The sequence below is a fragment of the Saccopteryx bilineata genome, chromosome 1, assembly GCF_036850765.1.
Source record: "Saccopteryx bilineata isolate mSacBil1 chromosome 1, mSacBil1_pri_phased_curated, whole genome shotgun sequence".
Lineage (NCBI taxonomy): Eukaryota > Metazoa > Chordata > Mammalia > Chiroptera > Emballonuridae > Saccopteryx > Saccopteryx bilineata.
The window spans coordinates 32,122,135-32,138,850 of record NC_089490.1 but is presented as its reverse complement, the minus strand read 5'-3'; the positions used below and the strand labels follow the sequence as shown (position 1 = coordinate 32,138,850).

The window sequence follows — 16,716 nt, the reverse complement described above, 5'->3', positions numbered from 1 at the left end:
TCCTGGGAAATTCTATGTCATTGTCAAAAAAAGATATCACTATATATTTATACTTAAATACATAAAAAAAGAATACTTGTTATGTTATTATACCTTATATTATTATACTTTATGATCCAATATCATTAAATCCAACTTAACATTTTCTTTATTGATGATGAACATGACATTCTGTTGACTAGCTACAAAGACTTGCTTGAAAGGAAGTGGTTATTAATGATCCAAGACTCTTAATGCACCACGAGTCCTCCAGGTATTTGGGTTGGTGGAGGATCTCTGCTTTAACATGATATTCTGGAGGTTCTGTACAAAAATAAAAGTAAAAGTTAGTAATATGACATTTGAAGAACTTTACAAATGTGTGTGTGCTTATATTTTTGGATGGATTCTGTGTTGGGGGGTTAATCAACTTCCTGAATGTAAAGACCCAATAGGAGAATTTTTTGTGGTCTTTCTAAGAAGTATCAGGCATTCACTACGATTCCAAAGTAATCATTTTCAACAGATATTTGGGTTAAATCATTGGCTTCTCTGCAAATTTATTTGAAGATTTAGGTGTGTTTTAATTTAGCATAACATGAAACAAATGCAAAAACTTTAATTTTTGCTGCAGAAAGTCATTCCCATGGATTAGAACCAACTTCAAGATGAGTGGTATTCAGCCTTCTTTCACTGAGAAGACATTATTTTTCTGCAGATGCGGGATAACACAGGTTTCATTGTTAATGATGCTTTTGTTTTGCTTTATTCTTTCTTTCTATAATCATTTTACTTTTGTCATTTACTTAACCCTGGGTGTGGACCTTTCAGATTACATGTAAAGATCAATTTTTAATTGTATGAAAAATAATTTGTAATTAAATATAATATACTTACCAATATAAATGATTGTGCTAAAGTACATATTAGAATAAATTTAAGATTTTTGTGCTAACACTGCCATTAACATCCTGTGAAAGGACATATGCCTTTATGCAGGCAAGAAAAGAGGTACAGTGACAGCTGATTCACAGGGAGTTTTAAATGGCCATCACCTTATTTATCTGTAGCACAACAGTACAACAGTAATTGATTAAAAAAAGAAAAGAAAGAAAGAACGTGGGCCTGTGTGGCAGCTGTGAACTTTATACATTATAGGCGAGGCTAAAAAATAAAGATTGAGAACCATTAAAATAAGATTTTTGCTAGGAAACCAATTGTGCTTCTCTGAAACATATGTCTGGGATGGAAAATCCAGGCAGGCCCAGTAACAGAACAACACTCTCAAATATTTTAAACCAAATAAAGGAAAGTTGAATAAATCCCAAATGCTATTTCCCTCCTTAAAACAGATTTTAATTATTTGGCCTTTAAACCTATCTCAGAATCCAAAGAATACCTTCTCATACAAATCCAACTTTTAAGGCCTTGGAAGAAAGCAGTTTGTTTTGGTCCTGGTATTGGTAAGCATCAGATGAAATGTTCAGAGAAGTTGGATTAAACCAGTGGATAAGTTTAGCTGGCATTGCTATTAAAACTAAATGTTATTAAATGTCTATGCACAGAACAAAGAGTCGTCATGTGCTTGTCCCTTGGTGTTGCCATATCCTCTCTACTTCAGCCCTTCATTTACCCTGACATTCGTCAAGGACGTGAACTCGGATTTCTGGAGCAGCTATGTGTATGCATGCATTGTACGGTCAACTGTGTCTCCGCCTCTGGGCATCATGTGAAGAGAAATGCCCGTTGCCTCGGCTACTCTTCAGGCCTAATCTTACCGATAAATGTATTTTATGTTTGTTTGTATAAGGATCTATATGCACACATTTATATATATTTCTTCATTAAGATTTATAATATTTAAATTATATCCAAAGGTACACATAAGTATAACGACTTGGCAAATCAACATTACTGATATTTAAATATGTGGGTTTTTTTTAAAAATAAGTAATTGCACACCACTTTATATTTATTTGTAAATGGTAAATGAATGGCTGATTTTTAAGTCCTAGACATGTAGAATCCTAGAAATGGCTGTGTCTCTAATCTTAACTCTCACATGCCGAGCATTACTGCATTTGAGCAAAAAAAGGCAAGCAAGAACAAAGATCTGGAAAAAGTGAATTAATATCAGGCCAAGGCAATGTCTTTCTAATGGTACTCGGTGAAACCTTAAATTACACAAGCCTTAATACTTGTATATTAAAACCAAAAGGAAATTCATTAGCACACAACAAATTAGAATGAAGAGTAAATCTTTAGGCAAGTATAAACTGTGGAAAGTACTCAACAGGTCCATTATGGAAGCTGACTAATCCGGCAAGTGATTTGAATAAGGAATGCAGCAAAGTTCTACTTGGGTTTTGTAAGAAAACTGGGGGAAAGATTGATAACAGTTTAATTGGGGAACAATACATATGTGCTTGTAAAATGCAATGTAAAAAATTCCCTTATGATCACATTTCCCTGACATATGAAGACTGAGGGTAACATTTCCATGGACAAAGCCCACATTAAGAGTTGATTTAGTAGGTCTGAACGGAGAAGCTTTCATTCTTGGGCCCTTTGTGAGCGCTGCCATTGTGAAATGTGCTCTAACAGGGCTGACTCAATCCCGGCCCTCCCCTTGGCGCTGTATCCCATTACCTCAGCTTGGACAGAACCAGGAGAAGGATTCCACAGGTGACTGTCATGCATATGAGAGCATAAATTACTTCTCCTAGAAACAAAAGATGTTTTTAAAAGAGTTACTTGCTTTCTAGAGAGAATAAATAATCAAAAATAGTATGGAGGTTTGATTTTTTTTTAACTGACCATTCAAGGGGGAATGAAATCTATTTAGAGTTGTTTCCTTTGTATGTTTTTTTATATGCAATGCAATGCCTTTGATATTAGACAGAGTTGAATAATCTGAAAGAAAGTGAAAATGAGATTACAGCATTTAAAGGTAACTCATTATTTTATTCCCCCATGGATTGTAATTTGCTTTATAGTGTGAGGCAGCAATTTACTACTATGACATTATTTTAATAAAATATAATAGATTAGGGTAAACTTTTAATCGGATAATTTCCTTTTCAAAGCATGATTAGAAAAAGATTACATTTTATAAGATAGTGCATACAGCCTAACCAATGGGGCCTGAGATCCCACATTCCAAATCCTGAGGTTGGAGGATTGAGCCTGGGGCTCATCTGTCTTAAATGCAGGCTCATCAGTTTGAGCACAGGGTTGTGGGCTTGAGTGTGGGGTCACTGACAAAATTTCAAGGTCACTGGCTTGAGCCCAAGGTCTCTGGCTTAAGCAACGGGTCACTGGCTCAGCGGGAGCCCCCTGCTCAAGGCACATATGAGAAGCAATCAATAAACAAGTAAAGTACTGCAACTATGAGTTGATGCTTTTCATTTCTCTCCCTTCTTGTCTGTTTCTCTGTCACTCTTGCTAGAAAAAAAAGAAGGTTCAAATATATTGACTGGGAGTAAAAAACAGAATAACAATAACTTTAGGCTACCATTAGGATACTGAAAAAGATTTCTCTTTAGAAGAGTGATTGTTTGCATGTGTATTTATTCCAATGGCATTTCCTTAAGATCCACTGTATTATAAATTCTTACAAAGCAGAGAACTAAACCAATTACTCTGCTCACTTCTCTACTCAGACATTTCAATATCCAGCTTTACTATTTTCCCTGGCCAGTTTTTCTTTTTTAAACCCTTCAATTGTTACCTACTTTTGTCTCACTGAAGGACTCCTTTAACCATTCTGTGACCCTAGTCTTCACGGCCTTCACTTGAGGGAGGCTTTGCTTTCCTCCACTATAGATGCTTCATGTTTATTTTGAGATCTAGAAGTTCAAGAATGAGTAGAGTAGATAGCCTGAACAGGCGGTGGTGCAGTGGATAGAGCATTGGACGGGGACGCAGAGCACCCAGGTTTGAAACTCTGGGGTCGCCAGCTTGAGTGTGGGCTCATCTGGTTTGAGCAGGGCTCATCAGCTTGAGCCCAAGGTCGCTGGCTTGAGCAAGGGGTCACTCGGTTTCTGTAGCCTGCCGGTAAAGGCACATATGAGAAAGTAATCAATGAACAACCAAGGTGCCAAAACGAAGAATTGATGCTTCTCATCTCTTTCCCTTTCTATCTGTCTGTCCCTATCTGTCCCTCTATCTGTCTCTGTCACACACACAAAAAAAATAGTAGTTGGGCTTTTTCAGAAATAGTGTATCAAGTAGTGGATAACACATCTGATGACAACTAGTGACTAGGTTCTGAACAGGAGGAAGGGAGATGAAAAGATGCTCTACCAACAGTTTCATTTAGTCTTTTCTCCTCCCAGGCTGCTGCTGTTCAGTAGCCAGTTCCTGGGAAGTCAATGTTTGAGGTCTAGCTTAGTGATCATTGGTAGAGAGCACGGGACACAGCCTGTTTCAGATCAGTAACCACACTCTCATATAGGTGCAGGAAAGCAACCCAGTACAAGAGCTAGAAAAGTAACTGAGGATTTTTGTCATTAGAAAATCCATTTTCAAGAAGTCAATTCTCATATAATAAAGACATTTTTATTTTAAGATGTTTAAATCCCCAATTCACACATTGGGTTACCATGTAATATTTCTAGGAGTCTGACCTTCTCAGAAACTAAAAAAATAAAGTAAAATAAAACTCTTCTGAATGTAAAAGTAACAGAAGTAGAGCTTGTGAAAAATATTCATTTTTATGATTCTAAAATAAATTTTGTTATTTATTTTGGAATTTTGATAATAGTGGCCTTTTTGGAAGAATTTATTTTATTTAAATTGAGCATACAGATTTTTAGTAAAATAAATGATTATAATAAAATATTATCTTTAAATCAATTTTGAATATAAAGGATAATTTATTTTGCTTTTTTATTCAATGTATTTTATAATATTTTAGATCAGATTCATTGCCTAAATTTAAATATATATAATTTACATTGATTATCCAAATGATACTATAGTTTTTCTTTATGAAATTCTATCTCTAAGTACATTTGATCTAGTTAGGTATCGTGATTTACCTTTGCATAAGAAAAAAGGTATTATTTTGACAAATTAGAGAATCTTTCAGGTACATAACTGCCTAAAGCAGTTGTTAAACGTTCAACTAACAAACTTTAGAATAATCTTATTCACTAAATTTTACTCACATGGAACTCATTAACAAGGTTATAATAGATCAATGACAGGAATGCTAGCTAATGATCCCACTGGAAATTTTAATGTGTCTAGCAATCACTCCACAATCTTCAATATTGCACCCTTGGAGCATACTGAATATCAGTTAGAGAGATTAATGTTACAGACGGTTTCTTGGCTACTGAGGCCCATTGGAGATTCTTCCCTAGCCTTTTATAAACAGTGAGGTTTATAGTGTTTTATAACCATGAAATTAAAGTCGGCAGAGTTAATAACCAACCTCAGTCCCACACCATCTGCTATATTTATAGATAAACACTGTCAGTGACTTGTTTATCTTAACTTGTTCTCTAGAGGAATTAAACACAATTATGAAGTATATTATAAAATCCCTGTACATTTGATGGGAAATCAAGATTAATTCCGGCCTTACATTAAGAACAAATTTAAATAGTATTCTCCCCAAATGAGCTACAGAGATGTGATTATTTCTGTTCTTTTCTTCCAAAATCCTTGTGCAGAAATGGCCGAGTGAGACTAAAAACCCTACTTTGTACAATTTATATGAAAGATAAATTCAATGTAAGCAATGTGTTGGATCATGTATGAAATAATGGCTTAAAAATAAATGTCAGAGTACTTAAAATAGAAATCAAACATATTATAAACTGCAAATTTGTAAACCTTTAATTAAAATTTTAATTAAAACATAACCTAGAAGATTCTGATTAGAAGAAATATTTAATAAAATAAAATATTTTTTAGAATTTAAAATATATTTTGTAGCTTTTTTGAATTGTTAATGCATAACATGACATTGTTTTTTGTTTGTTTTTTATTTATTTTCATGGTTAAATAAGTGTGACAATATCCAAAGGTTGGTGCTGTTTATCAGCCTTAGTATATTAAATTTCTAATTTGGTCAGTATTGTCTTATGTAAAAGTATACAAATCCCCAAATAGAAAATGATGTTTTGAATTATTTTATCTTATAATCAGAAGTGAAATTTCATAAATCATGGCCTCTTTTGATCATTGTGGCCTGAGAGCCCCCTTCTAAAATGGATCTCAGAAGCTCTAGTATTGGGAAGGAAGGAAAATATATAAACATTTTAAACCTGAAAAAAAAAAGTAACATGATAAACTAAGTATGAACACAAATAATGAATATATCAGTATACGATACCATTGATGGTATAACTTATGTTGTAAAACTAAACCAACTAAATAATACAGTCGCCCTAAGCAATCATGATCTGCATCAATAAGGTATGTCCATTTATTATTAGTTCACAAACTTCAAATTATATAAAACCATGTCTTAGGTTTATTTTCTATACATGGCTACACACATGGTAGTTATAGTTGGGGCTGCATAAAGGGGAAATTTGGAGGTTCTTAGTCAAGGGTACAAAATTTCAGTTATACAAGAAGAGGAAGTTCTAGAGATGTTCTGTACACTGCAGTGCCTATTGATAGCAATACTAAATTTTACACTTAAAATTTTGTTGAGAGGGTCGACCTCATTTTAAACATTCTTATCACACATACAAAAATAATGAAGAGGATGAAAGCAAACTTTTAGAGGTGATAAATATGCTTATGGTATAGATAATGGTGATGTTTCTTTGTGTATACTCATCTTCAAACTAATTAAATATGTAAAACTTCATAATCAAATATGTACAGCTTTCTACATGTCAACAAAAACAAAAAATACATAAGTATATATATATACACAATACCCCCAAACATCTGTCTTGAGCTTTTGACATGAGCCAAAAAGCTCAGGGTTAGTAAATGATAGGTGGCCCCTGGTTTATGATGTTTTGAATGAAGATATTTTTGACTTTATAATGTGCACAAGTGATACACGTTTAGTAGAAACCTTACTTTGAATTTTGACCTTTTCCTGGAATAGTGCCATGTGGTATGAGACTCTCATGAACTGGGCAGTGGCAGAAGGATGGTTTTGCCAGCTGCAGGCTAATAAGTGTTCTGAGCACACTTATGTAGGCCAGGCTGTTATGATGTTCAGTAGGTTAGGTGAATCAAAGCCATTTTGGACTTAAGATATTTTCAATTTTGATGGGTTTGTCAGGACATAACCCCATCCTAAGTCTAGGAGCATCTATTGCCAAGCCTGGCAATAACTTTTTGCCCCTTGATTGACTGGCAGTGTAGTTCACATGTCTAGTCGACTTCCTTGGTGATTATAGTTCTCAACCACACTAGTAAAATCTGCCAAATGATCTACATTCTCCTTCATAGTTTCTGCAGATAATGAAATAGTCAGCATGTTAGCAATGGGAATACAAATTATGCTTTCTGATTACTAACACTAGATTAAATCAATAATATATAATGGTTTTAGAAGGCAATAATTTTAAATCTTGGAATGAAAAATAGTCATCTGCAGCTTTGGACTCATACAAAACAGATCTAAATATACTGATAAAAAGTAGAACTTGAGGATTTCTGGTTTGAGGATATATCTATAAATGTACAAGTGTGTATTTATAGTAGAATTACAAAATTGAGTGGAACTTCTTAGATGATCTAATTCCAGCTTTCACTGTAGTGATCCATTAGGCCTCATTCTTGACAGATAGTCATTCCCATTCCAGGAATAAGCTCTTTAATACCTTCTACCTTTACTACAACTTATTTTTATTTAAAATAATTTTTTTCTAGATTGCTCTTTTATTGACTCAAGATGGTAAATCTATTTTTTGTATTTTTTTAGGTATCACTGCCTAGCTCTTTTGCTGCTTCATGTATGTGTGTGTTTGTGAAAAGAGAAGGAGAGAGAGAGAGATAACACTAGAAGTATACCAAATAACACGATTCCAAACTATAACATGAATCTTCTGTTTATCTTAAAATGCCAATTTTTACTTAATTCAATATGAGATAAAGCAGGTGATGCTGAAGCTTCTGGAAGAATATCTATCTATCTATATATTTATGTCTATTTGTGTAATTATACATTTGCATATACGTGTATAGACGGGTACAGAGATGCATATACACACTCAGATGGCACACGGAATGCTTTACATCTATACATACGGACTTGATATCTTAAAAAGCACTTTGACAAATACCATTTAATTTTGTAACAACTAGCCAAATAGGAGGAATTTTTTTCAACTTAATCAAGAGTCTTGGACTCAGAGTAGCTGTTTTGTCTTGTCCAAGATCGCAGAGTTGATAAAAAGTGGAGATGTGATTTACAGCAAAATCTCCTACCAATTACATACAAAATGCCTCCTAGAAACCACATGTACATACAATGTAAAATACTTTCAGCTTTTTTTTTAATGTGGCAGATGACTAGATTAAGAAATACGTTTGAAAAATAATAGGAAGATATTGTACTCAATAATGTTCTACAGTAAGAAGCATTGAATAGTAGGATATGATATCAAATGTTAAGATTATATATGTTTCTGTTGCTGAATTCACAATAGAAGAGATGACATAAAATCGTATAGCTAAAGCATCTACACTGCCTCACATATACCTGTAGGATATTTCAACTTGAACACATCTCAGAAATATGATTGTCATTTTCAATGTAATCAAACAACTCAACCACTTTAACTTTGAGATTTAATATAAATATTTTAAAAAATGAACGCTGTAATTTTTTTTTTTTTTTCTAAAGCTGGAAACGGGGAGAGACAGACTCCCGCATGCGCCCAACCGGGATCCACCTGGCACGCCCTCCAGGGGCGACGCTCCGCCCACCAGGGGGCGATGCTCTGCCCCTCCCGGGTGTCGCTCTTGGGCGACCAGAGCCACTCTAGTGCCTGGGGCAGAGGCCAAGGAGCCATCCCCAGCACCCGGGCCATCTTTGCTCCAATGGAGCCTCGGCTGTGGGAGGGGAAGAAAGAGACAGAGAGGAAGGGGGGGGGAGTGGAGAAGCAAATGGGCGCCTCTCCTATGTGCCCTGGCCAGAAATCGAACCCGGGTCCCCCGCATGCCAGGCCGACGCTCTACCACTGAGCCAACCAGCCAGGGCCGAATGCTGTAATTTTTAAGATGGATTATCTTAGACTATGATATAAAAGTGAGCATTTTTTCTTTTTACAAAGTTAGGGCCATATGTAAATATTTCCAGAGTATTCATCAGATGAAGGGCATACAAAGAGTAATACACAAAATAATCAATGTAACTGTTTTTGTTTGTTTGTTGTTGTTTTTTTTCAGAGACAGAGAGAGAGTCAGAGAGAGGGATAGACAGGGACAGACAGACAGGAATGGAGAGATGAGAAGCATCAATCATTAGTTTTTCGTTGCATGTTGCAACACCTTAGTTGTTCATTGATTGCTTTCTCATATGTGCCTTGACCGCAGGCCTTCAGCAGACCAAGTAACCCCATACTTGAACCAGTGACCTTGGGCTCAAGCCGGTGAGCTTTTGCTCAAACCACATGAGCCCGCACTTAAGCTGGCGACCTCGGGGTCTCGAACCTGGGTCTTTCGCATCCCATTCCAACGCTCTATCCACTGCACCACTGCCTGGTCAGGCCAATGTAACTGTTTTTTAAAAAAAGACTTGACTACATCTTTGGTTACTATAATTTATATCTCCATTGATACTGACTTTTAGATAAAAATAATCCCACTTTTGAAACTGGCTATATCTGGAATGAATAGAAAATAATGTATTCCCAAAATTAAACAGTTATTTTTATCTTGAATTATATTATGTAAGCACTAGGAGAGCTGGGAATAAAAAAATATGTAGAATAAGAATTATAATATTTTACATTATATTTTATTAATTTCATAAGTTTATGATTTAATATGCTTTTAACATACAGAATTTTTATGAACAAGTATATGTGACAATACCATTAATTGTCCACATAGCTTTCTGACATGGTATCTCCATTTGGAATTGAATGATTTACTGATGTCTACCCTTTTGGAAATGTATAAGACTTTACCTGGCTGGCTTACACAATTTTTTCAAGGCTGATTAAAAACACCAGGGAAAAGAAAGTTAGAGAAATAAAATAAAGGGATACATTTTGGAAAGCGTTCACAGTCATTTGGAATGATAATTCAAAAACTTATTTTCTTATATATAAATTTGCAAAATATTCAGGAAAAGCTGAATATAAAATATTCAGGAAAAGCATGATGTATGTTCTTAATTCCCCTTAGATGCAATCTTCTTGAAAATTGATCCCATCCTATATAATTTACAGTATAACATAGTTACTACAATGGCATGTCCATGAAATTATCTATTGGACAAATTAGTAATAATAATATATATATATAAATGCAACTTTCACATTTGAATCTGTCACTGTATAGGGACATACACTGTGTAGTATATGATTCTATACTAGTCTTTCTCATCTTTAACATTAGCAGGGTTGTCGTATAAATCATATACTTTTCACATATTATCACCATTTCATTTTTATTTTTGACAGATACAGAGAGAGAGTCAGAGAGAGGGACAGCTAGGGACAGACAGAAAGGAAGGGAGAAAGATAAGAAGCATCGGTTCTTCATTGCAGCACCTTAGTTGTTCAATGATTGCTTTCTCATATGTGCCTTGATGGGGGGGGAGGGCTACAGTAGAGCGAGTGAGCCCTTGCTCATGCTGGTGAGCCTGCACTTAAGCCATCGACCTCGGGGTTTTGAACCTGGATACTTTGTCCCAGACTGATGCTTTATCCACTGGTCAGGCAATTATCACCATTTCTTAATATATAAATTCAATTTCCCAACTGCAATGCATATGGTTCCCTAATCCCCAAAAATGTGTTAAGAAACTATTTTTCCTGGTTATTAATTTTGAGAGTCTACTTTTTTTTTTTACTGATGGCAAAGAGTAAGCATTGGAGATATCTCAGGGGGCCCAGACAATTCAAAGTTTGTTAGAAGAAGTAAAGTGCTCAAAACTTTGTCTCAGAAGGAAAAACTAGTTCTGCAGAATATTTTTATACGTTAGACAAATATGAGAACCCAAAAGTAACTGATTTGGAAAATTCTAGATTAAACAAAATAAGTTAGATGTATTTTCTTGCTGCAAGAGTTCTCTAGTTTTGTTACTGTTGTTTTCTTCACTATGCTAGAGGAACATACTTTACCTCAATTCATTTTCTTCATAGGATATATATTGGATTGCAAAAAAAAAAAGTCTTAGAAGACATGGGGATATGCGATTGTTGATAGACACATATATATTTTAGGTGTGCAAAAGATATTTATTGACGATTCTTAACTGAGTCAACAGGAAGTCACATAACACAATACTAACAGGATTTTATGTCCACAGATGTAGGCATTAATTTATACTACTTTCCTCTATTAAAGACCCATATTCACAGGCACCTGCCGCCACAATTTTTCTTGTTCTCTATTCCTGGGAGTCACACAACATTTTCACCTTGTGGTTTGGGAGATTCCTGACCTCCCAAATGCTACTCTTTTGGCCCCTTGGAAAGGTTGGCATGATGCCACATTTAGTCCCAGTTTGTTTCCAGTTAATCTTCCATTCTTCAATTTTTTAACTTGTCCTCACGGGATATGGTGAATTTAGAATTTTTTCTCTACTTTAGTGACCTATTCCAGGAGAACTAGAAGGAGTTTGTGGATTATTTATAAGTAGTCACCTCTAAATGTCCACAGGACCAGAGGCAGCACTCTACTTGGACCCAAGTACAGGTGTTCCAGTTAAGTAATTGCTTCCTACTTCAAAGCCAGCACAATCAACACGAGGTATATTTGTAGAATAATACATGACCCATGACTCTGCTCTCATAAAGTTCACAATGTAGTTTGAGGTAAGGGGAGTAATGTGAATTTAGTGAGGTGAGAATAAACAAGAGATAACTAGGGGGAAAGTACACTGAGGAAGGGTGGGGGAAAAGCCGATATGTATTCTGGGTGTCCTTCAGTGGTGGGATCCAGCCAGTTCACCCTGGTTTGGCAGAACCAATACCTAATTTTTTGTTGAGTTCAGCGAACCAGATGTTAAAATGGCACTTGTGATCATGGTTCTCTCTAAAGTGGGCGCCTGGGCAGCCGCCCAATATGAAAATGACAAATTTACATCCTTTACTCTTTTTTAATGTTCATCTGCGCAACAGCATATACTAAGCACCATAGTCATGTTCATTTCATCTTTAGGTGAAAAAAAAATTGACAGAACTATGCCTGTAATATTCATTTATTCATTTCATAAAGCTCTTTATACCTTTGATGAACTACTACATTTTAATTCCCTTGCATTTGTTACTTTAGTAAACAAACATATAAAAAGAAAAAGTGCCAAATAACCAGGGGGGTGAAAAGCTGTCATTAGAAGTATCTTAAATAACAGTTTTATTGTTTTTTGTCAAGTATTATTTAATATTTTTTCATTAATATTTTAAACTCTTTCTTATAACATAATCTAGTTTTGTGTACTTCTTTTATTATTCTTATTTAAGTATTAAGTGCATGAAATAATAAAATACCTTTTGGTATATCATTTTTTATATTTAAAACAGTCATTAGGATAAATAATCAATTGTTAAATTATTTGAATCCCACCACTGATGTCCTTGCAAATTAGATAAAGGAGTTTAGATGTAAGAAGGGTGAAAACTGGCTCTACAGAGAGCAAGAGCTGCTTTTAGCCCACAGAAATAATGTGATCAAGATACAATTTGAGAATTATTCTAGCAATGATAAACAGACTGGTTTGGTGTGGAGCTCTAACTCAAAAGCCACAGTAGCAATTTAGGTATGAGAAGATGAAAACTGCCTGACAAGGTGGTGGTGCAGTGGATAGAGCATCGGCCTAGGATGCAGAGCCCCCCACATCCGAAACCCCGGGGGTCACCAGCTTGAGCAACAGGTTGAGGGCAGGGTTGTCGGCTTGAGCGTGGGATCATAGATGTAACCCCATGGTCGCTGGCTTAAGCCCAAGGTCGCTGGCTTGAACAAGGCGTCACTGGCTCAGCTGGAGCCCTCAGAGGCAAGGCACATATGAGAAAGCAATCAATGAACTACTAAGAGCTGCAACAAAGAATTGATGCTTCTCATCTCTCTCCCTTCTTGTCTGTCTCTCCCTATCTGTCCCTTTCTCTGTCTCCCTCACTAAAAAATAAAAGAGAAGATAAAAATTACGATAGGTGTTGGGAGTGAGAGCAGAGAAAAGAGTAAGCGTAAGGGTAAGTTTAAAGCAGATTTTTGTTGACAGTAGAATGATACAGAGCATAGTAGCACAGACATGTAGGTCAGAGATGGATGAAAAACCAGCTCTGCCCCACCCCAGTTCTGTCTCACCTCAGCTCCCCCTCGCTCCAGGTTTATCATTTTTAGGCTACTTACTGAGACTCCGTTCCCTTATATTTAAAATTAGAAGCCTGACCTCTGGTGGCGCAGTGGATAAAGTGTCGACCTGGGAACACTAAGGTTGCTGGTTTAAAACCCTGCACTTGTTTGGTCAAGGCATATATGGGAGTTGATGCTTCCTGCTCCTCCCCCCCCCCTGCCTGACCTGTGGTGGCGCAGTGGATAAAGCGTCGACCTGGAAATGCTGAGGTCACCGGTTCGAAACCCTGGGCTTGCCTGGTCAAGGCACATATGGGAGTTGATGCTTCCAGCTCCTCCCCCATCTCTCGCTCTCCTCTCTCTCCTCCCCTTTCTCTCCTCTCTAAAATAAATAAATAAAATAAAATTTAAAAAAAAGATTTAAAAATAAATAAATAAATAAAATTAGATAATGCCTACCATAAAATTTATGGCTAAAAACAAAATATAACAATATGTAAAGAGATATTTAAACTGTATTTGACACAAAATAAGTACTCAGTGAATTTATCATTAATAAATATTATATAGAGTTTTATTTGATATTGAACATGTAGAGTTAAACCAAAGATAACTCAGGTTCTTGAGGCAACATGATGTTTTAAAATAGCTTTGGCATAAGAGGTGATGGACTAATACAGGAGAGGGCTACAATGTCCTTCTCCCCCCTTTTCAATCTGAATGCTGAGAGAACACTGGCTTTAGAATCAGAAAGAACTCCATCACAATCTTAGTTGCATCTTACATTAGCTGTAGTAGCTTTGGACAAGCTAATTCAACCTCTGTGTCTTGCTTCTCATATGTAGAAGGGGAATTGAGATAGATTGTATTATTTTGCACAAGGATTCATTCCTCTTTTACTGCAATGAATTATATACCTACTGCACAAGGCCATATGACTAAAGCACCAATTTTTATGGGAGGAGTATGTTTACTGCCCCACTGACACTGGACTTGACTTTGACTTGATTTACTGAAAAATGTGATCAGTGATGATGTATGCTATGTTAAGCAGAAGCTTAAGAACAATTCTATTGTTTGTTTTTCTTATCTCTGCCATAAATATGGCATATTCCAAAGAGTGGTGATGCTTTTAGCCTGAATCTAAAAATGGGTCACAGAACCTCAGCTGTCAACCCACAGCTGTCTTGGTGTACTATGACCTAGAAATCAAGCCACTGAAGTTCAGAGAGTGTATATAACTATGTAACTGAGCAAAAACAGACTAAATTGGAGACAATAAAAAAACCACTAATGAAAATTATTGACATATGATAGGTGTTTAATAAATATTAGCTCTTTCTTTTCTCTTCTTTCTTATATATGTCAATAGAATTGTATATAGAGGGAGAAGAAGTAAGAGGAAGAGAGTGGACTTGGAGAAAAGTGATGGCAACGCTCTCTCCCATTTAATAGTGGGCAATGGGGTAGACATTCATTGCTCTCTCTCCTTACAAGTGTTAACTTCAAGTTCCCTTTAACATCAAAAGTCAGTATGATATGCAACATCACTATCTCTACTGGGATTTAAGTTATACCCCAATCAATTAGGGCCACATAATTTTTTTTTTTTTCATTTTTCTGAAGCTGGAAACAGGGAGAGACAGTCAGACAGACTCCCGCATGCGCCCGACCGGGATCCACCCGGCACGCCCACCAGGGGCGATGCTCTGCCCACCAGGGGGCGATGCTCTGCCCATCCTGGGCGTCGCCATGTTGCGACCAGAGCCACTCTAGCGCCTGAGGCAGAGGCCACAGAGCCATCCCCAGCGCCCGGGCCATCTTTGCTCCAGTGGAGCCTTGGCTGCGGGAGGGGAAGGGAGAGACAGAGAGGAAAGCGCGGCGGAGGGGTGGAGAAGCAAATGGGCGCTTCTCCTGTGTGCCCTAGGGCCACATTATTTTTATTCATAAACACATTTAGGTTGCATTACACATCAAGATATTAGGCCACTGTAAATATGAATTTTCCAGGTGCTATGTCACTTTAAGTAAACCCACACAGACATACGAAACTTGGAAACAAAAGAGTTTACTAGTAAATAGAGTGGAATAAGTAAATATAGTGAAGTGAGTAGTAGTATAACATAGTCAAAAGAGGCCAGCCTTTGGCTTCAAGCCATAGATTCACGTCCTCACTCTAAACTTTTCAAATATAAGACCTGGAGTATGTAAAATAAATTTTCAACAAAATGACTCTTCTGTGCTCTAGTTTCCTGTTACATTAAATGAGGATAATAATACTTATTGGCTTATTGTGAGGATTAAATGAGATAAAACATAAACTATCTTGTAGAAGATAGACATAGAATAAAAGCTGTGATTTCTTTTTAATTGAAAAATATATTTGCCTGACTAGGCAGTGGTGCAGTGAACTGAGCATCAGCCTGGGACACAGAGGAGGCAGTTTCAAAACCCCTGGGTCACCAGCTTGAGTGTGAGTCGCTGGCTTGAGCATAGGATCATAGCATAACTCCATGATTGCTGGCTTGAGACCAAAGGTTGCTGGCTTAAAGCGCAAGGTTGTTGGCGTGAGCCCAAGGTGGCTGACTTGAACAAGGGGTCATTGGCTTGGCTGGAGCCCCTGGGGCTCCATATGAGAAAGCAATCAATTAACATATGAGAAAGCAATCAATGAACAACTAAGGTGCCACAACAAAGAACTGATGCTTCTCATCTCTCTCCCTTTCTGTCTGTCCCTATCTGTCCTTCTCTCTTTGTCTCTATCTCTCATATATATATATTAATTATACAATCTTAAGAATGAAAGATTCTGGTCCTGGCTGGCTGGTGGCTCAGTGGATACAGCATCAGCTCAGCAGGTTTCATTCCCAGTTAGGGCACAACACAGGAGAAGTGACAATCTGTTTCTCTCCTCCTCCCTCTCTCTCTTTTTTCTTTCTTCCCCTCCTGCAGCCAGTGGCTTGATTGGTTCAAGCGTGGCTCCAGGAGCTGATGATGGCTTGGTTGGTCTGAGCACGTGAACCTTAGGTGCTAAAAATAGCTCAATACTCAAGCATTTGTCCCAAATTGGTTGCCAGGTGGATTCTAGTAGGGGTACATGCAGGAGTCGCCTCACTATCTCCCCTTCTCTCACCTAAAAAAAATATGTAAGATTCTTAGGATTTACCACTATAGGGTTTGATTTAATAGGTCAAGGGATAAGTGGGGATAAATTACTGGACATTCATAATTTCAAAAAGCTGTCTTAGACCCTTTCAATGCATGGTTGGGATAGAGAACCATTGA

General features: G+C 36.7%; 1 protein-coding gene across 1 annotated transcript in view; it reads right to left on the bottom strand.

Annotated features, from left to right (window-relative positions):
- Positions 1 to 230: 230 nt before the first annotated feature.
- Positions 231 to 16,716, bottom strand: part of GFRAL (GDNF family receptor alpha like) — an 81,914-nt gene continuing 65,428 nt past the window's right edge. The window contains 3 exon segments of the mRNA XM_066252569.1: positions 231 to 303; positions 2,629 to 2,701; positions 2,797 to 2,892. Coding sequence (XP_066108666.1) covers positions 231 to 303; positions 2,629 to 2,701; positions 2,797 to 2,892 — 242 coding nt within the window.